The sequence below is a fragment of the Equus przewalskii genome, chromosome 30 (assembly GCF_037783145.1).
Source record: "Equus przewalskii isolate Varuska chromosome 30, EquPr2, whole genome shotgun sequence".
NCBI classification, from domain to species: Eukaryota; Metazoa; Chordata; class Mammalia; order Perissodactyla; family Equidae; genus Equus; species Equus przewalskii.
In genome coordinates, this window is record NC_091860.1 from 2,752,839 (window position 1) to 2,779,353 (window position 26,515).

Here is a 26,515-nt window from a genome sequence, read left to right on the forward strand (position 1 = left end):
TATTGAAACAAATGCTGCATAAAAATATTACAGCTGGTTCCAGGAATCATCTGGAGGGGGTGCAGATGCCCAGTTATCGTGGATCTTGTCGTGGAACTTTGGTGGAAATACTGTGCCTGATATGATTAAAGAGCTGCTCATTAGCAGTCTTCAAAAATAACCGTGAGAAAGAAACATTGGAATATAATGTGCTGTGCAATTTTGTTTCCTATTAGAAAGCAGAAGACGAGGATATTGTTCTCACGCCTGATGGCACCAGGGAATTTCTGACGTTTGAAGTTCCACTTAATGATTCAGGATCAGCCGGTCTTGGTGTCAGTGTCAAAGGTAACCGGTCAAAAGAGAACCACGCAGATTTGGGAATCTTTGTCAAGTCCATTATTAATGGAGGAGCAGCATCTAAAGTAAGCAAATATCCACTTTATCAAGCTTGTGTCCGTTGCCAAAAGTGTTTAATTCCAATCTTATTCCTATATTGAAAACGTGCACACTGTAGGGGAGGCAGAACTTTACCCTCTTAGATTCTGTTTCTGCAGCCTGTGAATTAAACTGACAAAAGACAGATTAACAGGAGAAAAAGTTTACAAATTTTATTGATGTTAATATTTAAAATTTTACACATGGGGGCTCCACAGAGAAGATGTGAAAGCCTGCAGAAGTGGTTGGACTTGGAAGCTTATATACCTTTTAGCAAAGCGCAATGAATTGTGGCGGGATTAGACAAAGGAAAAGGAGTCCGGGCTTCTCGGGGTGGTAAATTGTGGGAAGGTAAATACAGTTGATTTTGTAAGGTTGATTGTGCAGACTGATCTCAGTGCCCTCTCCGTCTCTGGTGATGAGCAGCTCCCCTTCCTGGTTTGGGAGAGGGGAGGGGACACTTTCATATAAAGGAACTTCAAGCCCTGCGTTTAGCCCGAAAGGCAGAGAACAGAGAGCTCCTCCATGTCTGCCGTCTCTCAGTTGCCTTCAGCTCAGAATAATCCTGTGCCAATGTGGCGTATTTGGGGTAGCAATTCTAGCGCCCTGTAACACTTAGTCAATGTTTTCTCAAATACCTCATTCATGGTCAAACAACTAGCAGAAATCTCTGTGATTTCTCATTTTGGGACGGAATCTGTAGCTTCAACTTCCCTTTTTTTGTCTCACAAAATTTACAACCCAGTCATTCAGGCTAAAGGAAGATAATCTATGCAGGCTTAGTTTAGGTTCTGGCACAGAGCTGTCATAGAGCCGAGGTTAATCTTTCCCCCGCCCCGTCCCCTGCCTGTGGGTGGGTTACCCCATTTCCCAGTCTAGAGAAAATTTCCCGGCTGTTGGTTAAGGGGCACTTCTCTGCGATTGTCTATTAGCGTTGAGCTTCCGCATGTCTTGGGTTGTAAATAACCTCTATGGGTGTCTCTGGAAGCGAGAAAGTAATCACTTTGTGTCCTTCGAATTAGTATGCTATTTTGGTAAACAGATTATGATAATGACTTGATTTACAAATGTATAAATGATTGAAATAGACAGAGGCTGCAATGGCTGCTTAGACACTATTATGCTGGTGCTCAATTGGGCATAATCCATTAGGATTAAAGCCTTTTTTCTTTTTCTTTGCTGTTTTTATTTTTTTTAACAAAAGAGAAAGCAACTTCTTTTATAACAGACTACTTAATAGCACTTATTTTTACCTGCTTTCTTCCCAGGATGGAAGGCTTCGGGTGAATGATCAACTGATAGCAGTGAATGGCGAATCCCTGTTGGGCAAGACGAACCAAGACGCCATGGAAACCCTCAGAAGGTCCATGTCCACCGAAGGGAACAAGCGAGGAATGATCCAGCTCATTGTCGCAAGGCGAATAAGCAAGTGCAATGAGGTAAAGAATACAAAATAAAAAGACAAAAGGCGCTGGCATTTGAAATAGTAGTAAGGCTAAGTTTCTGTCCTAACATTGGACAGAGAATGGCAGGTCCTGGGACTTCACCTCAGAAGCCTGTAAATCATCTTTGCTTGCTAGACTTTTATTGTTTTGTCAGCAGCTTGTGCTTTTTCTTAGTTTTGTGATCAAAATATTCCTAAGTGTGCATTAATGTTTCTATTGCCAACTCAGCACATAACACTGGCATCTTAAAGGCATGGTTAGCTGGGATCTTTTCTTGAAAATCCTCCTGCCCAGAGCCAATAGTTTCTCTTCTATTCAGCAGGGTAGTACCTGGGAGGGAGAAAGAATGAAACAATTGCTTATTCATTTGTTCATTTCAAATGGGATGCCTCTTACAAAGTCACTAAGGGGAGACTCTGTTTCTCCTGTGGCGTTGTCAAAAGTGTAAGCTCCCTCCATCACCCATCTCCCCCTTGTCCTTCACTGGGGTTTCATTTTTCCCCTTAAGTGCCTGCCTTCTCCGTGGTGTCTATTGCCGGGGCATAGTGCGTCTAAATATCCACTGCAGGAGGTAATTAGGTGTGAGTAGGCAGGCTGTCCTCTCCGGAGAGTATAATCATCTATTTTCCCAAATAAGTAGAAACATACCTTCTTGTATAGCACGGCATTTGAAAACTGAAAAGAAATTATATATAGATTTGATGATTAATATTGGAATCTGAAAAAAACACAAATTTTGTAGATCTATTATAAATTATGTACCATCTGTAGAAAATAGGTGGGACCTGATAATTTACAGAGCAAAGCTTGTTGAAAACGTAAAGTTTGTTGTTTTTGCTTTTATTGCTGCTCAGATCCCCACGTTTTTAAATCAACTAAGAGAAGATCACTAGCAAATCTTACAAACTGAAAATTGTATCTAACTTGTTTGTGTTTTTCTTAATTGTAAAATCTATGTTTAATAAATGTGTAAAGCAAGCTTTCCAGGTTGTGATGATCCTTCATCCAATCCTATAATATAATCAGATTTTGCAACAAAAAGGTAGTCTTGACCTCAGTGGGTCGTCAGTCTAGAGGTGACCAGTTTTTGAAAGGTTATTTTTTTTTTTTTTTAAGATTTTATTTTTTCCTTTTTCTCCCCAAAGGCCCCCAGTACATAGTTGTATATTCTTCGTTGTGGATCCTTCTAGTTGTGGCATGTGGGACGCTGCCTCAGCGTGGTCTGATGAGCAGTGCCATGTCCGCGCCCAGGATTCGAACCAACGAAACACTGGGCCGCCTGCAGCGGAGCGCGCGAACTTAACCACTCGGCCATGGGGCCAGCCCCTTGAAAGGTTATTGACCATTGATTTTTATTTTTTATTTTTTTGGTGAGGAAGATTTGCTCTGAGATAACACCTGTTGCCAATTTTCCTCTTTTTTTGCTTGAGGAAGATTAGCCCTGAGCTAACATCTGTGCCAGTCTTCCTCTGTTTTGTTTGTGCGATGCTGCCACAGCATGGCTTGACGAGAGGTGTAGGTCCACACCTGGAATCCAAACCTGTGAACCCAGACCAGCTAAGCTGAGCACGAATTTAACTACTATGCCGTGGAGCCATCCCCCCATTGATTTTTGTTTAATATTGTTTTTATTTTCCAAATGGAGAATGAGTTAACAATAATTCTCCAACATTTCTACAACAAGAAAACAATGTAACTGTAACTGAAAATCTCAGAGGGGAAAACAGTGGGGCACAAAAACATTGACTTTTACGAGATAAGTGTAAATGCTAGTCCCTCAGAGTAGGCTACTGGATTGGTTTTCTTGAATAATAATTTTACTGGTTGCCAAATCATTAACTGATCTTTTAACGTAAGTTCTGCAAAATCCTACAATAAAAAATTCTCAACAGTAAGTTTACAAGACACATTGGTCTTTATTGGATCTTTTTCAGAAACTGAATAACTTCACATTTCACAGAACGGTATTCATTTGGCAGATTTTTAGTGAGCATCCACTATATTCAGAAAATGTGTTAGATCCTGAGATACGGTGGTGCATAAAACAGATGGGGCCCTTCTCTCATAGAACTTACGTTCTACTGGACAATATATCATACTCTTGGTCTCTTTAAAAGCAAACTCAAATTTGTAACACTTTCTCAAAGTCTTCCTTTGGGGGAAAACACTGAATGTTATAGGGACTTAAAATGTAAGAAATGTGCTGAAGTTCAGCATCCCGAACCCAGACGTGCTTGCGTCACATTCAGATTATTCCGTATTGTTCTCCAAACAGTAGCGAAGCAAACCTGAACCAGCCTGAAAATGTTTTGATAAAAGCACTGATTCTGTTCCCTGTTGTCGCATAAAAGACATGAAATTGGAATCCCACTGAAATCTCTTTCTGTCCCATTCACTTCTGCGTGTGAATTTATGTGAATGAAATGATTTAAGTGGGGGAACAGCTGCGGTAGACAGTAATAGACTTTAATATTCAAGATTCCTTATGGTATCATTTTCATACATTGCTGGTTATTACTTTTTCTTAGGATAGAGTAAGCTTATAAAACGATTATATCAAAAAAATCTTATCATAAGTGCTGTGCTTTCTTTGTAATACTGGCGAGAAGCCTTTTGTACTGACAGGGTTTAACTAAAGAATTATATGAAGACAGAAGAGCTCGGTTCAGCTTCCCATAAGGCATAAGACATGATTTTGCTGCTCTTATTCTTACATTATATATTACCTCTGGAAAAACGTCTTGCTGAGTTACCGGAAGGGCATGTGTAAATTATGTTACAGTGAATATTCATATAAGCAGAGGGCATCTTGTCATGAATGACCTCAAGCCAAAATAATGTGCTTGAGTTCTCTCCTTCCGGGTCCGTTAGTTAGCTGTGTAGTCCGGTCTTTGATAGTACCTCAAAACTACATTTTAGTAACCCATCTTTAAATCAAGGGTTTGCTTACTTAATTTCAAACTAGAGAAACTGAGAATTTGCAAAAGAAAATCTTTAGTACTTTGTCATATCTTTCCTTGCCCTTATTTGTGCTGAGTGCTGTACATTATTTTAGTTTTTTTTAAATTTGTTTATCAAATCTCCATGCTAGGTACCGTCTTGCCGTGCGTTTCACAAGTATTTGTCTGTATACGGCACCGCACCTTTGAGACGTTCTCTGGAAGGTGTTTCTCAGTCTGCTTTACTTGCCCTTTCAGGAGTCTTTGAACAGTGGCTCATTCTTGAATCATTTCTGACTATCTTTCTCTCTCCGTTTTTCTCCTCCTCCGCTCTGGCTCTTCTCTCTCCTCGAAGCTTTCTCTTTCCTGCTATTCTGTTGGTCGTGTTTCTAGGCGTTCTTCGGGGCTGGTTCTTCTTACTCTGCGCATGCTCCCTGAGGGACTTCAGCCCCTGGTCTTCAGATGCCACCTGTTACGATGAATCCTGTAACTCTGTTCCCACCTCAGGACTCTATTCTAGTTCCAGATCCTTCTATCCACCTGCCCATAGAGATATTCACTGGTGTGTCTCTCAGGCACCTAATTCTTAAGGTGCCCAAAACTATTTACGCTTTTTCCTGCAAAACCAGTTCCGCCTTGAGGTACTTCATCTGCCCCGTTCCCCCTTCTCCCTGTAAGGGCTCCACCACTCCTTCGGCTGGAGAAGCCAGAGAGCTGGGATCGCTCTTGGCCTCTCAGATGGCTTTGCTATCCCCGTTGCCACTGCCTGCAGAATCTCTCTCTTCTCAGCCCACTTTTTTCCCCCACTCTGCCCTCGTCCAATTCCAGGCCCTGCCGTCTCCCCAGGCTCACTGCTGTGGCTCCCCGGAGGATTTCTCTGCAATCAGGATTTCTCTCTCACTCCCTTCTCTACCCTGCAGTCAGGCAGATATTTCTACAAAGCAAATCGATCATGTCACTCCCTGCTGAAACCCCTTCAGGAGCTTTGCATCCTCTCCAGGAGAGATGCCAGTCTCCATCACATGGTGCAATGGGACGTGTGAGAACTGGCATCTGTCCCCTGCAGCCTGTTCCCGTGCAGTCTCTGCTCTAGCTACTCTGCACTACGTGCAACTTCTCAGACGCATGCTGCTCTCTCTCCGCTGTAGGTTTCTTGCATGAGTCCAGTCCACCCCGTCCTAGCACAGACAGCCTTTGGATTTTGGTTTCTCTCTCTAAAGTGTTTCCATAGTCCCACCTACTTACCTTCACTCAGCACCATCACACTGTCGTGCTTCTCTCTTTGATTCTGTTTCCTGGGAACTGTAAATTCTGAGATGGCTGGGACCTCGGCCTCCTGCCATGCTCCTGTCTCTCTCCATCACTGGTGTCCAACCCAGGGCCTGACACTTAAACACGGACTGAATGACAAGGAAAATAATCCTGGAAAGTCTAGCGTTTTTAGAAGGAAAAGAGAATTTAATTACTATTGGAGGCTAAAGTTCTAAGGAAACCATCAGGCAAGGTAACGAAATGAATGCTTTTTGACAGTGGTTCTGGATTTGCGTAGCTTTTCTTGTATCTAATGCTCTTACTCAAGTAAATTTAAAAGCATTTCCTAATCAATAATCGTTTCTTTAAAAAAAAAGAGAGAGAGAAATGGCATCCCCTTGTTTTGTGCTCCTGAAAGATGGGGTTGACCTTTTTGGAGAAAATTCCTTAAGTCCCAGCATTCTTTTCCCTTGGGAAGAATACACAACGCAAGAGTCAGAAACAGTGGTATCGCTTACCAAAAGGGAGACTTTGCTGAGGACTTTGAAGGTGAATGGAGGGAAATGGGAGTAAACACCGGATGTTGTTCCTGGAGTATTGAAACTAGCCTATATATGAGAATTATATTGATTTTAAATAGTGTAAGGAAGTGAATATTTGTAGAAATTACTGTAGTTTCACATAGCTTCCAGTTGTTTCATTATTCAACACATCTATGTTAGACGCGACTTTCTGTAAAGGCTTGTCTTGGTACCACAGAGCATGTGACAACAGGTGAGCTTTTGTCTTAGGCCGCATAGGAGGAGGTCTAAGGATTTATCATCAGGACTACATTAAAATGAGTTCTCTCTCTAGGTTTCTTCCTCTTAGAATTAGAAAGCCGTGTTAGAATTGGAAGGGGCCTAAGGTATCACTTAGGATTCTCTTCCTTTCGTATATTAAGAAATAAATGCGGAGAGGTCGAATGATTTGCTTAATGGCTGCAGGGCCAAGGTAGTGGCAAAGTAATTTAGAAGCAAGGTGTCCGTTCCTCTTGTGCGTGGGAGCGGGTCTAACTGCCTGTGGTCGTGTTGTTAAGGCAGTTTAACTTCTGGCTGTGCTGGGAGGTAGCATAGAATGAAAGCATGGGCTTTGGCCTCAGACAGAGTCAGTTGCATTCTGGGTCTGCCACAGGCAGGCAGAATGCCTTGCGGTGCTGACTCCATCTCTCTGATCCTTGCTGTCGCCCACATGGGAATGTGAAGGAATTAAATGCAGGAAAACAGAACCTGAAACTGGACCCTGAAACTCTGGCCTCCCCTCTCCAAAGCCTGACCCTGTCTTTTATTTGTTGCTGTGCGTTTACCTGTTCTTTGGATTATACAATGTGTAGTTGTAATTTAGGTCAAAGTGCTCTTCATTCCAGCGCTGTGCTGTGCCCCCCGCCTTAAAGCCCTACGTCCACGTCGCCTAGTGTGTGTAAGTTCTCTAAACGATTTTAAGGAAAATCTGAGTCATTCACTCAAAAATGAATTTATTCATCCACTTATTCACCCAGTGCTTGCTCCATGCCAGGCATTGGGGATAAAATAGTCTAAACCCATAAAGACTGAAATATTAAATAATAAGATCGTGCCAGTTACCAACTAGGACTCAGTTTTAAGTTTGCTGAATGGAATGAGGGCCACATCTATGCCAGCTTTTCAATGTTTATAGTAGAGATGGTGGGATGTGTTTTCTTTATGTGAAAGATATCATTCGACTGAGTAATGCATACTTTCAACAATAGGAGATTTTCCTAAACCCCACAGAAATCATGTTAGTTTTTTAAAAGAATCCAAGATTTTAACTTTTCCTAAGAAAAGAAGAGTACGCCAAGTATATAATGAAAAGCATATTCATTGGACAATACCGTTTTTTGTTATTAAATAGCATTTGTTATTTTCTGGTTATAAAAGCAATATGGTCATTTGAATATTTTTTTAAGAGCATACTATATTGACATTATTTTTAGATATTGAGATAATTCCCAATTTTTATACCTTTGTAAATAGAGCTATAATAAATATTGAGTCACGTAAATCTGTGTTATTCACTTAACTTATTATTTCCTTAGGCTAGTGACCACAAAGTGGAATAAATGTCCTGGTCAAAGAGTATGAGAGATTTTTTGACTCGTGATAAGCACTTCCACATTACTTTGGGAAAAGACTGTATAGCTTTACCCTGCTACCAATATGAGTTACTTGAGCAACCCAGAGCCACTTTTTCTTGAACAGGTGGAAAGGCTTTCCTGTTTTCCTAGGGGTAGAGCTGAGGGGGTCAGCCCAGCTGCCTCCTTAGGACTGAATGAAGTTGGATTGAAGAACGTTTTTACACTTTAAACAACAAACAGTGAAGTGAAACTTGCAGTTCTTTTATTTTAGTTTCTTCTAATTAAGCTTAATTTTGATAAGTTTCTGTATAAGGAGCCCGCAAGGACCTGGGAGCAGCCCTGGTTGCAGAAAGTCTGGGCTGCCCTTCCAGGCATGCCTGGCTCTGCGCCTCCTCCTCTGGGCTGCCATAGCCCCACTCTGACACATTTGTCTTTCTTAAACTCATTTTCTTGCAACAAAAAAATCATCAAAAGATTTAAAACAAAAGTGTGTACCTCAATCAGATTTTTTTTAAAAGAAATTAAAAAGCATTGTATCTTCTGTTAAATATTTATGTAGCAGGCTATTGATGTCTTCATTTAAATCTGTCTTTTGAGATGCAAATTGGACATGGTTCGAGGTAGGGGAGGGGTAGACTCTCCCAGGAAAACGCTCAAGTGCGAGGTTCTTTCTGAACAGGCGTCTTATTGTTTTCCTCCAGAAAGCCTGGATGTGCTATTTGTTAATGGAATTTTTATTTGACTTTGTAAAATTCTAAAATAGCCTCTTGGGATATTTAGGGATTTTTTTCTTGAAGGGGTTTTATAAAGATTTTATCATGTAGGAAATTGCAGAGTTATATGGTTCCATTAAATCTATTTGTTAAGCAAACTTGCGGACATGTTGTCTGTCTTATGATAAAATAAAGGATCGTATAGCAAGCAGGTCTTGTGTATAGAGATTTGAATAGCAGGTGTTCTATTTCTTTAATGTATGTGCTCATCTAAAACATTCAGAAATACTTATTCTTAAAGGTAGAGGGTCTTGGTGTTGTTTGTTTGTGTTTTCCTCCCCAGAGTACCTTGGCGTTTGGGATAGTGTTCTTTCAGAAAATGTTCTTTAATTTTTTTACATCAGAGACCGTGGATATTTAATTTACGTTTCAGTAAAGCTGTCAGTTGTAATCTGCAACTTAAAAAAACTCATAAAACAAATCCTCATTTCACAATTTAAACCTTATTGAGTCTAATTCGCCAGCGCTGCAAGTTTATTATTCTCCTGCAGTTTGACGGGCCTCCAATTGTAATTGTGTTGACCCTTCAATGCATTAACTCTCCCCAGTGCTTATCAAACTGGGGGAGATAAGTCTGCAGTTCGGAGCTTCATTAAATATCTCATTTATATTAAACAGACGATAGCTTCTAACAAATAATAATTTGTTCAGGCAGTGGCACCGCCACAGTTGTGGTTTCATCTTCTTGGAATGTGCCATCTTCTGTCTTCTCTCCCACTCTGCTGTGTTGTGCTGCCGCACCCCCCCCTCCCCCCCCCAGCCCTCTGTGCCTCTGGCTGCAAGCCAGCACACAGGCACGCAAGACATTCGTCCATGGGGTTAACCCCAGAGCCCGCGTTGGGAGGATTGTAGTTAAGTGTGCTTCGTTCCTCCTTGAAGTGGATTTGTTTCAAGGCCTTACTAACATAGGTCCTTATTTGTATTATTTTCATGAAGAATATGAGTAATAATGCACAGCTGTTTTAAAGAATGCCACATACTATTTTAATTCATTGCGATAGAAATTGTCCAGTATTCTTAGCTTATTTAGTAGATTGCGTATGTTTATGAAATATGCATCTTTGCCTGCCTCATTAGAATATCGGTCCTTACTTCTGTATTGTTTGTGTGCTGTTAAAGTGCTTCTCTCAGTTACTCACTGTCTCATACTTAGGATTAGAATAAGAGAATAGGATGCTTATTCCTAATTTCCAGCAGAAGAACTTTAAGCTTGGTCTATTGTTCAAGACACATGAGCTGACAAGTGATCTTTAGGTCTTATGGAACAGGTCGTAGTTACACCAGCACACACACACGTGTGCTAATTGTTAGGTATATTTATATACGATAGGCATAAAAAATACAGCTAAGTTGCAGCTTCCATCCTGATAAAGCATGCCTTGTGCAGAGCAACATCTCATAAAGAATTCTGAATTAAACCATAACTTAAATTGACTTAAGCAGATGCTAACAGTCAAATTGAAAAACTAAGCAACAAGATAAGTTTGAAAAAAAATAAGCTTTTAATATACATATTTTTCCTCCAGTGGTTAAAATCTGACAGAACTTCGTGGGAGGCACAGTGTAAAGAGGCCAGAAAGTTGGTCATTAGGCAGAGCTGTCATCACAAATTATTTTGGTACAGGGTGAAAAGTTCTAGTTCATTTGGTACCCAGTTGGATACAGGCCTTGGGCGAGTTGTTATAATTCCCTCATGCTGCTAATGGGCCTCCAGCACTGATTTTCCCTCGTTCCCCCTTTCCCCATAGCTAAAGTCACCTGGGAGCCCCTCTGGACCTGAGCTGCCCATTGAAACGGTGTTGGACGATAGAGAACGAAGAATTTCCCATTCCCTCTACAGTGGCATTGAGGGGCTTGATGAATCACCCACCAGAAATGCCGCACTCAGTAGGATAATGGGTGAGTCAGGTAAAACTCTGTTTATCCCGTCTTATTTTTATGCTTTCACTGGTTCACTGAGAGGTTGTTAATGTAATATTAATGTAAAGGAAGCCCATGTTTTCAAGAGGAAAAAGAGCAAGTTCATTACAATCATTCAGGAAGTGTTAATGTGGAGAGAGTAAATCAATACATCGATTTTGTTAAGTGAGTTTTAGATTGTGTAACATGGGGGAAGAGAAAAAAAAAGGAAGGGATCGCGTAGAAATGTTTTCCAGTGTTCAAGATATTCTTAGGTTGTTTGAGATAGTGAGTGAAGCTGTGTTTTTAAAAAGTCAAATTTAGTGGTTTATGGCAAGAAGGGTTCAAAAGTTACCATCGTTTGCAGTAGCACAGTTTGGAGGGAGAGGAAGAAATGTATGTAGACATATATATACCTGTGTATGGCGGAGTCACGTTTGTTGGGTTTGTGCTTAATAGATGTTACCATATTTTAATTGCATCTCTACTTTTTCAAATCCCGCGTTTTAAAATCCTGAAAGTAGTTTTTTGCATCCTTTGTCTGGATTCAACACCATCCAGTCTGCATGGCCCCCAGTGGGTAATGAGGTCATTAGCACTTGCCTGGTGGCAGCTCAGCTTCCGCTAACAGATCTTGTTAATAAAGACTTGCTTTGCTGCGGGAGTGGTTGGGTTTACTGAGTTGCTCATCTTGGGATTAGCTTGTGAGAGTTTTCAAATTTAAAACGTAAGAAGTTGTTCTGATTAAAATAGCACCTGACATAGAACGCTTTTGTGGCTGGTATGTTTTGTAAGTCTCAAATATGAAATAAAACCCTAAATTTCACTCCATTTTGAGTACATTTAATGCGGATTTAGTACAATTCAAGTTTCCATTATGAAGCTTCATTGGAACAAGAATTTATTTCGTTCATCATTGGAGGTTTATGGAAAGCCTGCTGTTGGCAAGACCTGGTGTATATGCCTTTACTGTAGATAGAAAAATGAGTGAGAAACAATCTCTGCCTCCAGAGAACTTTCCACTGGATGTGATAGGAAAAATACAGAAACATGGCTAGTAGAATTTTCTGTTCTTCTAATCATTCTAGCTTTCTAGTTCGGAAAAATTGCTAAATTCTCAATTTTTTATTTTACACATACAACTTAGATGTGCCAGCTCTCAGGTTTTGCTTTGTCAACCTCTTTCTTTCTGTGTGCTTGGCATAGGTGAAAGTAGGGGAAGGTTGCTAAAGATGTCGTACACTTGTTGGGTGACAGGCATTGTACATAGTTTGTCACATGAATCTTTGCTTATTAATGATCCCTGGCTTCACTGCTCTTGGATTTTCCATACTTTCTTGGTTTTGGTGTAAAAGCTTATCTTTGTTAAATGCTTTTTTTATTGATAAAAATTCAGACCCCTTGAGAGAGAGCGTGCATGTGTCCCTGGATCTGTGTGCATACAAAGTGATATGCTGTAATTTCCCCTCTATTATAGGAACATAGGACTTGCCATACTGAATCACACCATTGGTTCACCAGCTCCTGTAACCTGCATCCTGCCTCCAATCCCTGATGCTTCAGAGGAAGGCGAAAAACTAAAACTAAAAAAAAACAAAAAACCCCCAGAATTCACCTAGTGACCTTTTTGAAATGCTGTATATATGGATTGAGAATTTCTTCGTTTTCTTCGTAGTCTATTGCCCTGATTTTGTTAGCTCTGGCTTTATTAGTCCTCATAAGTTTGCATTATAGTTGCGTTGTCTTCCCTTCCTCCTGCTAGAGATGTAATGGACTTTTGAAACTCCAGATGCTTCCCCCAGGGCAGTGCCTTTCCTCTAGCTTTGTGCTTTGAGATGTGCTGTGCATGCCCTTTTGGGCTTGGAGGTGACAGACTCTTTACCCTTTGATGGTAGGCCACATTGATATTGAATGATTTGGATATTTTTTTAAGACAGTTTTTTATGTGTTGTACTGGAAACTAGGGATCTCATATAGTTTTATCCTGAGAAATGTATATGCTTAATTTGATTTATCTATAGAGTTTTGCAAATTTGAGAATTCCTCTGTCTTTGTCAGTCCCTATTCCGGTATCATTGGCCCTAAGAAACAAATACTGTTTAAGTCAGTTCCCACTTAAAGTTAGAAATCCTGCGAAAGATATTAGCTTGCAATGAAATACCAAACAAGGTACCAAATGTAAAATATTAGAGCACTGAATTTCTATTGACCTAACCCAATAGCAATAGTATTTGCTGATTTGCACAGTATCGAGGTGCATGGAACCTTCTGAGACAGATCTTGTTGGTTAATGGTTATCTTCTAGGTGTTTGGAATAAGTCCTGTGTAGACACTCATGGAGATGGTAGTATTTACTTTACGATCTGCTATGATTCAAAAATAATTTTGTATTGGAATTCCAGCTGATTACATTAAGAAATTATTAATTTTATGCAGGTAGGATGAATTTTCACATAGAATATTCCTCATGTCAGACTCCAGACCAATGGGAGCTTTGAGGCTTTCTGATTCATTTCTGTGGGAACACGTTCCAGGAGAGAGCTTCTAAAAAATAGACCAAAAAGCAAGAGATATTGGAGTTGGAAGGATGTCAGATGTCATCAGCCACACTTTCCCGCTTAACAGATAAAGGAACAAAGTCCCAAGATCCCGTGATGATTTTTGTTTCATGTTGTTCTTGGCTATTTCCTGTTTCTAAAAATAGTGTTCTCTGGGGAATACTGAGATCACACAGTAAGTGTTAATTAGTGACATTTATTCTTTATTAACACCCATTTATAAATATCCACATTCCATTCTGGCAACCACTGTGCTCTAAAAATCACAGAAGTGGACCTTTGAAACAAACTTACAGATCATATACTCCAACCTACTCATCTTCTGGTCAGGGGAATTAAGGACCAAAGAAATTAAGTGACAAGTCTGAAGCTGCAAAGTTTCTGTGTTTCTGAACCAAAATGACGATGTATATTTTTCTGAGTCATGGGTCCCACATTACTCAATTGATTGATCTTGGCTTATGCTGGGGTCAGCCAGAGTTGTGAGCAAAGGCAAGATTTCTCCAAATGTTATCTGTATTGGCTGACTTTACGCTATTGTGGATTTTAAAAAGAGTAATCCTGGACAGTCATCAAAAAGAAAGCTGTAGGGAGCCTACATAGGATTGCTTCCTTTTAAAAGCCTTAAAAATATTCTACAAATTGCTGACTGTCTTAACTAATAATAATAACAATAATAATAATAGGCATAGCTAATTTAACCAACATGTTCTCATCATAAAATACATCACAAGTTGACATTTGAGAGCATGGAGCCTTAAATTTTTTCCAGGTTTTTTATCTGAAGAATTTTTCTGTTTAAAGCAAAACCAAAACGCGTTATATCCATTTCAGAATTTAATCTCAATAGTTCCTATGTTCATACATTTGTGGTGAGTTTAAAAAGTGAGTATGTTCAGAATACTTTCATCTTGTTAGAAATTCAACAGAAAAGTAGAACATTAATGTTTTATTGTGAGCCAAAATCACTGGCAGAATTTTCCTCATTTCATCCTTTTCTAGTGTCTTGCATGGTGTTGCCTTCTGTGTAAATGTACCAATGAATAAATGTTTAGCAAACAATCATTCTGTATGTCGTTGTTTCACTTCTCCACAGGATACTGACTGGTTTAAATCTTAGTTTGTAGTTGTTGGTTAACTAGTTGGGGAAAGAGGACAGTTTATTCATCAAAAAATGGATCAAAGACTTTTCAAGTCACCCTTGGAGGTTTCACGTTTATGACATGCCATGTTACCAGTAAACGTAATTAAGGGGTATTGTCTAGGTTGACTTTGGTATAATATGTAGTTTGATTATTTAATAGTCCATTACCCCCAATATATTCCTGGGGCCAGATCCCAAAACTGTATTCCTGGCAAGCATATTAAGAAGTGGAAAACTGATGGAAAATATGAACTCTTAAATCTTTTGAAATATTAGCCTGCATGATCTTGGGTGAAAGAAAAATGCTAAATTGTTGTCATACTATTTAGGGAAATTTCTTGCCATCTATTTATGTGTAAAGTTTTGGATCACTTAAAGTAAATATTTCTACTCAAAACAATGTATTATAAAAAAGGATTGTCATATGAAGAACCATTCAGTGTTCCTTGTTGCTTATTAGGCTGTCTCTCAGAATATATTGTGTAAATCCAAGAGTTTTTGTTTTTGTGTTTAAAAATGAGTGCCCAATCGTTACACTATAATATTCCCTTCCAATAAATTTTGTGTGTGCGAGGATTTGGCATTGAACGCTGTGACACGTGACTTGTCAGTGGAGAGCTCTTATTGGGGATGACCCTGGTTTGTCTTTCTGTACACTTTTGGCGGGGGGGGGAAAGCATGTCCTGAGAAAGAAATGTTTTTTGGGGGGTAATAGTGCTCGAATGTCTGACCTTATTTATGAGTACTGTTTTATTGAACAGATTTCTATCTTTCCATACTAATATCCTAAAACTTGAGTAGGAATAAACAAGTGATTTGAATTCAGGAAAGGGAAACGATTAAGTATTAAATATGATGTACATTTTTATCGTGAGCATTCATAAAAAGTTACTAGTTTTCAGTTTGTCAAAATGGATGCATTTCAAATCAAAATATAGTGATTTTCTTGATAAAATGCTGAGCAGAGGTTTCAGTGAGCATGTAGTATTTCTGTAATAGAACAGTTGATGCTAAATAATAAATGCATTTGAAACTTTTAGCAAGTTTACTTTTGTGGGTTGTCCTGAAAAGATTTATAACAACTTAATTTTTGCTCCTTTGTTGAAATGTGTGGAGTAACATATATTTTAAAAATTCTTTCAAACCTATATATGCCATCCCCAAATTTCCACAATAGTGGTAAAATAAAAATTATCATTTATACATTCTGATGAATTTAAAAATAATTTAAAATTAGATCTTAAAACTGATATTACAGTGTTAATAAACTCCCTATCATTGCAGTTGTGTTATTTTAAAAAATTGTATGTAATAAAGGAAAGTATACCCCATGCACAATGGTGGCGGTATTGGTATTGGGAAGGCACAGCAATCCTTTTTATTCGGAACCAGGATAGCCAGCTTAATAGATTTGGACACTGAGCTTAAAATGAGAGTCCCTCTATCCTCCTGTAAGGTGACAGGGAGCGTGTCAGTTCTCCTCCGTGGGTGGGAGAGGCAGGCCAGTGGGCCTGCATCAGACAGTGTGCATGTTTCTGTAAGTGTGGCCTCTCACAAGGAATCCATGGGGACCAAAGCCTTGTCCACAAGTGCTTGCTCAGAAGAAGTATAGCACAAGATTTGTGAGGAAGCCAGAAGAAGTGTAGCCATTTTGGGGAAGAAGATGGCATCCTTTGGCCTCCAGCCCTTTTCTTAAAGATTGAGGGCCTTGAGGCATAATTTTTATCTCAAGAAAGATTGTCAAATATGAACACCTGTCATGCTGATCCGTGAACCTGAGCAGATTTTCCTGAAAGAAACTGATCAGTGTAGACAGTTGTGGGTCTTTCCTTAACAAAAACACTATGTCCTGATTGAATAAGTCAAAATTTACGGGCTCCCCCGTCATGGCCTGAAAACCTCTGGGGAGACAGATACTAATCTTTTCTCTTCATAATCATGCCTGCTATCTCCCCCTAGGCCTTGATTCTGGGCGTGCTCATCTTTGAAATGTCACCCAAATGCACCGTGGGCTTTTCTCCATCATACGTTTAATAATGTGTTACCAGTGTCTAAAATCAATGTCATCATTTCTTCTAGCAGAACAGACCATATTCATCATTCAGAACCCAACTCTGATGTTAACTTTTGTTAAGATCCCGGCATCCTCTGCCTTCAGCTACCCAGGCAATTACCAGCATTCGTGAATGCCATCACTCACATCACCAACCAATTATCACTTTTTGTATGTCTATCTCCTTCACAAGGATGGGGGCTCTTTAAGGGCAGAGATGGTCTTTCTTGTAGTACCTGCCACATGATAAGTGCCCCATGAATGAATGGGTGAATGATTAGTGTAAGTCTGCAGGACTTCCCTCCAAATATCCTGGTAAAATTTTTCGAAGGACTTTAACAACTTAGAATCCATGTAGCATTTTCATGTTAGAAGACATTTTGGGGATCATCTCTGGCTTTAGGGAACATAAAACCAGAGAAATTGCATACTGTGCCCATAGCTACATAGCTGTAGTCTGAGAGGTGGGAAGAGACTTGAGGTCTCCAGTTGACAATCATTTATGAAAAATAAATTTGCTTAATTCTATTTTTGTTCTCCCAGGTTGAGCAGATGCTTAGAATTTTAGACTTTTTCTAGTGTAGTAAAGTATGAACATTAATACACGTAACCCTTAGATGGATGTCTAGAATTTCTCTTTCTCTTTTTTTCACTGGACAGGTAAATACCAGCTGTCCCCCACAGTGAATATGCCCCAAGATGACACTGTCATCATAGAAGATGACAGGTTGCCAGTGCTTCCTCCACATCTCTCTGACCAGTCATCTTCCAGCTCCCATGACGACGTGGGGTTCGTGACGACAGAGACTGGCACGTGGGCTAAGGCTGTGGTCACTGATTCTGCGGACTGGTAAGAGTGTGCTCCAGGGTAGCAAACATGAGTTAATTGCACTCACACTTTACGTTTAAATGGTCTATCACTGAGCACAGTTAATTTTTTTATAGCAGTGTGTTTTCATGGTTTTTATACTCTTTAATTATCACTCTTTTAATAGAAGATTCCCCTCAACCCCATAGACTTACCCAATTGTTTTAGCCTTTCCAGTGTGTAGTTAATAATTTAGCCAAAACAACAACAAAACTATCACTAACCGAAAAACCCTACTCAATTGTCAAGTTTTATTATTATTTTACATCTGTGTTACTTTGATGAATTGTTTTTCTATTAAATAAGTGAATTCTAAACTGATCCCTAAGGTGAGGGAGAGTTTGTAACAATTCAGTGACTTCGGCCAAATTGATGGTTGCTACGGTCTGGGAGTGGAGGCAGCTGGGTAAAGGTCTTTTTAGAGTGCTGTAACCATACTATTTAAAAGGCTATGTACTTGCTTCTAACATCATGGCTTTGGGGGCAGTCTGATGGTCTTTTTTCTGCTGTATCTTTCAAAATAGAAGAAAGCCTTTGCTATTATTGAGCCAATGTGTAGCGCTTGAATGTAATTTGCATGCCTAATAATTATGTACATCAATAAGCAGAAGAAAAATCTTTCCTAGGGAAGACCTTGTAAGGTTGTAGTGATAATTAGCACAAACCATGTGAGCGTTATACCAGAATTTCGTTATTGCCCTTTCTCTGGGGTGTTTTATGAATACATCAGCAAAATTATCTTTAAATGTTATTTGTAGCATTGTTATTTGTTACAACAAATGTTATTTGTTAAATGGCATTGTTCCTTCACCCCTTAACCATTTCTATTTCCTACTCTTCTCCAGACTTCCGTCAACAGGGATGGGCATTTCTTCGTGTTAACATTTTAGTGATGATCTTAACAAAGTAAACCCACTGCCCAGTCCTCTTTCCCCACTCCTCACACGGACACACAAAAATACAACACATTTATCTTTCTGCAGGTGTTCTCTTGGAATAATCTCACTGTTTGGGGGCTCAAGGAAAGTCCATCTCTGTTTTCTCCTTCTTTTCTTTTTAATTGTTTTCTTGAAAACACAAGACTTAAAAGCAGAGCTACGCTTAAGCCTGCGTGGTAGTGAGCTTATCTTTGAATGAGTTTTTTGGTTCAGCGTAGAGGAGGAGACCAAATATAATGAAAATCCACGTGAAATCCACAGATGCTGTTACATTCACTGCTGCAGTTTCTCTCTCTTTCTGAAAGTGAAAGCAACACAGAGAAAGTAAGGATTCAGTCTCTGCAGGATTCCTCGCAGGGACAGAAGCCTTTGACTCTCCACCGTGATGAGAATTGTGAAGGTGGTCATAGGAGGAGACCTGTTTGGGGCTTTCTCGAGTGCTGTAGTGGTGGAAATAAATGAATAAATAGTAGGGATAGATTGTGGCATTAATTTCCCTAAGGGGATTCATAAAATGGTGAGGACTTGTGTGATCTTGCTGCGGGGGTTGGGGGGCAAGGAAAAGAATATGAATGAAGGGTTATCTAAACAAGAGTAGCAGCTGTTCCAAATCACAGCAGAAAATGTAAGCTTTTCCAGGCTGACAATATCTCCCTAATCCTTGATGAAAATGTTATGAAAACAAAAGGGCAATAAGATGGGATTAATAACTGGAATTTTAATAACGCTGGGGGTCAGGATATGGTTACATTCTTTAAAGAATCGGCTGTCAGTCCTGCACTCTAACTTGTTGAATATTCCAGTGGACTGTTTATTGTGCCTGAAATTACTTTAATGGGGATATTGATAGGGAAGAATTAATTATGTCATGGTTTAAGAATATTTCGTTAAGACTCTTATTAACTCACAAACTCATTTGACATTTTAAGTTGTGTATGTTTGCAGTTCACTGCACAATTGTAGAAGGCTAAATATGTCAAATGGCTCAACTTTCAATTTGTTAACTAATAGAATATACTTTTTTCAATCATTAATTAATTTAGGGAACATTAACAATGTTTTTAAGGGGAAAAACTGTAAAACAGTAGATTCTAATCTTAGTGACAATGTAATTTCAGAAGATAAAATTAGTTTCAAAAATATGCCAATATATGGTTTTCAGGTAACATTAGCAGCAGCAATTTACATTTCTTTGACAAATCTTTTACCAATAATTTCTTTTAAAATATGTGCTTCAAATTCATTCTCGCCAGTCACCTGTGCTTTCCCAGAGTTCAGGATTTGAGGTATTCTGTGATCCCAAAAAAGAGTTGATGAGCGTGTGCAGGTGGTTGAAGTGATCAACTTTCAACAGTTAAAAGAATTATTCTTGGGGCTGGCCCCATGGCTGAGTGGTTAAGTTCGTGCGCTCCGCTGCAGGTGGCCCAGTGTTTCGTCTGTTCAAATCCTGGGCGCAGACACGGCACTGCTCATCAAACCACGCTGAGGCAGTGTCCCACATGCCACAACTAGAAGGACCCACAACGAAGAATATACAACTAGGTACTGGGGGGCTTTGGGGAGAAAAAGGAAAAAAAAAACAAATTCTTTAAAAAAAAAGAATTATTCTTACTGAAAATATATGTTTAGAGTTTGATGCTGCAAAATTGGGTCATATTCTCATCATATGGGTTTTAATTTTTCACTTCTAGGACTGTTTTTGCATTGAGGGGTATGTGCTCTGGAAATTATAAGCATAGTAGTATGTGAATACTGCTATGTGAGTATAGTCTACAAGCATATATATTTAAGCAATTTATAATTATATATGCTATATATGCACATATATATATATTATCTATATATACATAGTATCTAAGCACAGTAATATGTGAAGGGACACCCAAGGCTTCAAGACAAATATGACCCTGTTTCTTCTTGGAACATCTTATGTATTTAAAGTTTTGCAGAAGAATTATAATATATTAAAAATGAAAAGATTTCGTGTGGAATGCACACAAAATAACATTTATTAGGACATAATATAGTGTTTTACAAAAAGAAAAATGTATTCTTGCCTTGGGCTAACCTCCCGTCCCTGTGGGGTGCATCTTCTATTTTCTCAGTATGGGCCAGGACTAGGCTGAGGCAAGCTGGGCGCCCAGGGTGTGGAATGTAAGGAGGCGCTCACTCTCAGGTTTCCACCCTGAACCTACGTGACCCTGAGAGTGGGCGATTCTTCAGATTCGCTAGGCACTGGCCTTGCCTCACCCTAGGGGCCCTGCTCCATGTTTTGTGGAAAAATTGAGAAGGGTGGTTCCTCTCCTTTGCGTGGTTTTTGAGGACCGTGTTTCCATGGTCATAATTTGTGTTACTTTGGTAATTTGCGATAGAAAGTCTTTGTTGGGTCATAGTTTGTTTTGCATAGTGGTTTGCAGTTTAGAAAGAGCTTTCCCCTTGTGTCAGTGAATTCTCTCCCTGGCCTCGTGAGATGGGTGCGGCTCTTGTCTGTATTGCGCATGTTAAGACACCTGGGCCAAAACATTTCAGGTCACTTAAGTTGATGGCAGAGCATTTTCCTTGATGTCTCGTTTTCACACTTTTTGGTTCAGCTCTTTACAAGCCAACTATCATTTCATGTGTGGTAAATTGCAGCTAAATTTCTGATGATACAAACCACATCACTATCCTTTTACCAGTGTGGATGGTAATTCTCATAAGGCCATGAAGGGTTAGAGAAGCTTGCTTCCATCAGAAGCATAAGGAAGGCTGTCGTAAACTCAGCTGACGTCGTGGAAGCAGCCCCCTCACGTTCTAATGTGTTTAGTTAGCTGTGGAGGGACATTCTCGTACCTGGCCTGATAGATAAGGTGGCTCGGCTTTGATGAAAGAGAGCTCTTTATTTACTCAATGTGCCCAGCACAGAGCAAACCCCTGTCCATTGTCTGGACCATGCTCGGAATGCCTGGTAGTGCTTTTTAAACTATTCACAGGTTTTTACAAATGGGAGTGATTCCATGTCTCCCCTGCCACATCCTCTGGGAAGACACTTCCAGCTGTATCCTGTTACCGATGATTTGCCACATGCTTCATCATCTCTGCTTGAGCCACTGTGTTGGTGTCACCCAAACCAAATGTCATCTAGCCTTAGTCATGCTTTTCCTGACTCCCTTGGGTACTGTTTATTCTCTCCTCCGTGCATCCACCGCATCTGCTTTCTCCTTCTGGTTTAGGAGTTCTCCTAGGAACTCATGGAGAACAGTGATCTTTTCTTGTTTATCATTTTGACGTTGGTACCCAGCACAATACCGTAATCAAAACAGGTGCTAATAAAGATTTGTTGAATTGATTTCTTCTCACTTAAGGAGTGCAGAGAAACTACAGCCTCATGATACTACATGGCAGAAAGGTGTTCTTTTTTTCTTTTCTCAAACATAAGATAAAGAATGTATAAGAAAACCAGAACATATCCTTTTTAAAACTTCTATTCAATCACAATTCATGTAGTCACTTGTCTGCTGCCAATATTTGTGTTAATATTTGAAAGATTTCCTCAAATATTGAATCCTTCCAATGTCTAAAAGATATCCGGCTTATTTTTGATAATCACTTAGAAATAATGATGTATTGTCAAATAGAGTGAGGAATGTGAGAGAGGAAAAGAGAGGAGGAGAGAACTCACATGGAGAAAGAATTACTCTAAATGTAAATTCACGTTGTATTTTCCCATCATCCCAACAGGCACAGCTTTTTTTAATGGACTCTATTTGTATTATTTAGTTTAAATATTTCTGAGGAATATACATATACACACATTCATACACACAGGTATATATGAACTTTCCTAAATTGTAAGTCTTCTATTTTTTGTAAATATTTTTTTGTTTATCTTTCTCTTCCCACCAGCTCTTTGAGTCCAGATGTTGATCCTGTCCTTGCTTTTCAACGAGAAGGATTTGGACGCCAGAGTATGTCAGAAAAACGCACAAAGCAATTTTCAGATGCCAGTCAATTGGATTTCGTTAAAACGCGAAAATCAAAAAGCATGGATTTAGGTAGTGAGTACAATCTCCATGAATCTTTATCTAAATAAGATTTAGATACTCTCAGATTAAAATTGATGGTCCCAAACACATGTCTGTTTACTTTGAGCAATAGAGAAAATAAATGTGAAATGTGACAATTTGGCAAAAATTAGTTTTTCTCTGAGTTTGAGATAACCATGTTTCTCATAAGTGACATGTTTACATAATGTGCAATATGTTAATATATATGTTTTCTGATGAGAAAAGAAACAAACACATGTGCATATCATGCTATATTCATGTATCTTTATTTGAAAAAATAAAATGTCTTAACACTTTAGCTGTTTGAAACCAACTGCATTGAAATAGTATTTGGTTGGCTGTGGGATTCTTGAACTAGAAGAAAAAGTTTTGGAGAGAAATCATTATCTCAATCCATGTGTAGAATCTGGTTACTTCATGTTATCTTCCTTTCACTGCTATTCTTTAAAATTTATTTAATGGAAACTCTTATATGTTGATAATTAAGGAATTTCATGGAAGTAATAATTTGAGAGAATATTTACTGTAGAAAGTATTTGGAAGCAAATGAGAGGAGGAAAAAAACCATAGTTGTTCAATCAAACACCAATCAGGTAGTGTCTCTTTTTAAATCCAAATCCACCAAAAACCAAAATAAAAAGTAAAATAATTAATTATATCTATAAACTGATCAAATGATTTAAAAAACCTTTGTTAATCAACTACAACTTAATTATGCTGTTCTCTGGTGGCTGTTTATACTTCAAGACTAAAAGCATTAATTTATCATATGCATAAAAGAAAAATTTGGCGATGCATTGCCTTGTCTAATTGTGTTATGCTAACATATAAATAACACACGTGTCTATGAAATGAAGCGACCAGCATATTGCATGGAGACACTGCTTTTCCCCCTTTTTTTGATTATGAATGTTTGCTTGATGTTTCATATTATTTGCATGAAATATTACTTAAGAATTATCACCTAACTGAGAAGATCTGGGAATGGTTGAAGCATGTTGGGCTGTGGGGACTAACTGGGCTAACCATATACATTTACCTTTTAACAGTAGCTGACGAGACTAAACTCAATACAGTGGATGACCAGAAAGCAGGTAAGAATGGACAGTTAGACTGTTGCCATAGAAACTGTGGGCCAGGGAGCTTATCCTAATTATAGAGCTGCCAATCATATTGCATGTAAACGTAAATATTCCAGTCCTGCAGGGATGTTTTCATTGCAGGAAATCAAACTGTACAAGAAAAGGAAAATTTTCTGTTAGAAGAAGTTTATCAGTAGAGTACATACTAAATGGAAATATAATTTAATGCTTCAAAATGCTAAAACAACATAGATTTTCTTAATTCTATTTGTGTAGGAATGTTTTGTCACAATTAAAAAAAAAGTCAAAATCCTGAAAACGTGATCTCTTTTGGTAGACTCTTAAGTTTTTAAGTCGTCTCTATTTGACGCCTTGGTTGACATCCACAAAATGACTCTCAAAGTGGTGATTTTGATTTGAAGGATAATAGCACAAGTATGAATATTTCTCACTGGAGAACAGCGTCCAGGATTGCTCTCATCAGTCACTCAGAAAACCTTAGTTCTTTTTCGAATGCAAGAGTTGGCTCATAGTTACCTGAGATCGAACTAGCCTGTCTAATGCACATGTCTCCTTATCTTCACTCTGTGAACCTTTTTAAAAGGGTTTTTTTCCCTCCCATAGAAACAATGGTGTACATTGAACTAGGTTTTACATGAGAGTAGTTTTATGTTTTACGAAAATAATCAACGGAAAGTCTTTGTGTATAATTAAAGGAATGCACTTTGTACAATTGAGCATTTAGGATTTATTATTGTAAGTTTGGAATAGTGTTTTAATTATTCTAGATCCAATACAATGTAGTTACACCACTTAGTACTAATTAGCTTCAATTCGCCTTTTCAACCTGTAGTAGTAATTAGTTTTAGCCTGCTTGAAAAATGTGTATCCCACATACATATGTAAAGAATAAGGTGGACATGGTTGGAGTTGTCACATGCTGTAGAGTAAAAGATGGATTGTAAAAATTATGTCCAATAAATCATAGCGTTAACTGTAGTGCAAGGCAATTAACAATAGCCTCAGCCCTTATTAAGTAGTTATTTCTCTTATCAAACATAAAATTCATTGGAATTCTGAAACAGGGCTAAAGAAAAACATTATTTGATAGTTCACATGTGAATTAGTAATTAGTTCTTGTAGTTAATAGTGTTCTGTACTTTTTCTCTTTTTTTTTTCCTTTGAGGAAGATTGGCCCTGAGTTAACATCTGTGCCAATCTTCCTCTATTTTGTATGTGGGACACTGCCCAGCACAACTTGATGAGTGGTATGTAGGTCCATGCCTGGGATCCAAACCTGTGAACCCCAGGCCGCCACCGAAGCACAGTGCACGAACTTAACCGCTGCGCCACAGGCCGGCCCCAGTATTGAGTACTTTTAAGGAAGTCAGCCCTCCAAGTTAACATTTGTAAAATCCATGCTGAACTGTTCGGGTTAAGGAACATGACTTTATATGCTATGCCAATTAGGCAAAGCAAGGAGAATATTTAATTTAACCAGCTCACTACTACTAAAAGGAGAACAATTTATTATGATTTAAAAAAGTCATGTGATATCCAAATTTTAACAGAAAACAACTTTCATGATGAGAGGCAAATTTTATAATATAATTGAATCACTTGTTTTTATAGTGTTTTAAAGTATTACATCCTAGATAAAAAGAGGACCTTTGGAGGCTGGCCTGGTAGCATAGTGGCTAAGTTCTCGCACTCCACTTTGGCAACCTGTGGTTCGCAGATTTGGATCCTGCGCATGGACTAGCACGGCTCGTCAAGCCTACCTGGGTGGTGACCCACATATAGTAGAGGGACATTGGCACAGATATTGGCTCAGGGCCAGTCTTCCTTCCCCCACCCATCAAAAGAGCATTTTCTTTTTCAATGCGTATGCTCTATCCTACAGAATTAAATCGGAAAAACTTGGGACAAAAAATTATTAGAGATGCCAAAGTACTTTTTGGTCAATTGACTTTAAATCTATGTGAATAAAATATCTAAACTAGATTCTCTCTATCCTCCAGTATTAGACAGTGAACAGATATTTAGTTATTTTTCTTTCTTCACTTAACTTGAATTGTTAAGATTATCATGATTTGACAGTGTAGGACAAAGCGTTTTGGTAGCATCGTGGTGGCATTTTAGCACAGATCATGTCTGGCCATAAGCCTTTCATAATGAAAATTAAATTCCATTTCCCTTTGTCCTTGCAAGAGACATCCTCTACTTTCTTTTGGTGAGAGGGGTGTTAGTAGGGAGGAGTAGAAAAACAGACATGATTTCCCCCTTGGTTCCTGGATTTAGAGATCTTGTATGATATTTTGGGGGTAAATTTACTTTCTGAAAGAAAAGAGAGAACAGGAATGAGAAGAGAATTGGTTTCTAACAGTTTAATTCTTGAATATAAAAAATAAGCAAAGTAGCCTAATGCCCTAACAGATTTATATAAAGAGCTTTAAAATATTATTTTAGAATTAAAAGACATTAATTTTTTGTGTAAATAAAAATTAATCTTTTCCTCATCGTTTACATAGAGAAAGACTTTTTCTATATTCATTCCTAGTAAATGCTAAGTTTATAATGTTGGGGAACTCAGTACCCCTCATTTGAGAATCTTAATATATTTCTTAACAAAACCTTTGTTAGAGTTTCTTTAACAAATATAATACTTAAATGTACAATATCCACGTGACACATCAGGAGTGAGCAAGCTGTTTCTGTAAAGGGCCAGACAGTGAATGTTGTAGCCCTTGCGGGTCGCGCAGTCCTGTAGCAGTGGCTTCATTCTGATGCAGTGAGAAACAGCCATAGAATATGGGTAACCAGGTGGGCATGGCTGGCTTCCAATAAAATTTTCCAAATTTGACCTGTCGTTTGCTGATGCATGTTATTGATTCACAAATTATGGATGCTGATTTTTTGCATAACTTTTTATTATGAAAATTTTCAACCATACATAAATGTAGAAAGA

The 26,515-nt window shown here is 38.7% G+C and overlaps 1 protein-coding gene across 50 annotated transcripts in view; it reads left to right on the forward strand.

Moving 5' to 3' along the window:
• The window catches only part of PARD3 (par-3 family cell polarity regulator), a 614,383-nt gene that overhangs the window by 386,473 nt on the left and 201,395 nt on the right, over nucleotides 1-26,515 (forward strand). For 11 of the 50 annotated variants that reach the window (XM_070601660.1, XM_070601673.1, XM_070601650.1 and 8 more), the window contains 6 exons: nucleotides 216-404; nucleotides 1,686-1,856; nucleotides 10,708-10,858; nucleotides 17,274-17,463; nucleotides 22,305-22,456; nucleotides 23,515-23,559. In XM_070601660.1, coding sequence (XP_070457761.1) covers nucleotides 216-404; nucleotides 1,686-1,856; nucleotides 10,708-10,858; nucleotides 17,274-17,463; nucleotides 22,305-22,456; nucleotides 23,515-23,559 — 898 coding nt within the window. Of the gene's footprint in view, nucleotides 1-215; nucleotides 405-1,685; nucleotides 1,857-10,707; nucleotides 10,868-17,273; nucleotides 17,464-22,304; nucleotides 22,457-23,514; nucleotides 23,560-26,515 lie in introns of all 50 variants that reach the window. The other 39 variants (XM_070601668.1, XM_070601671.1, XM_070601649.1 and 36 more) reach the window with 9 other exon arrangements.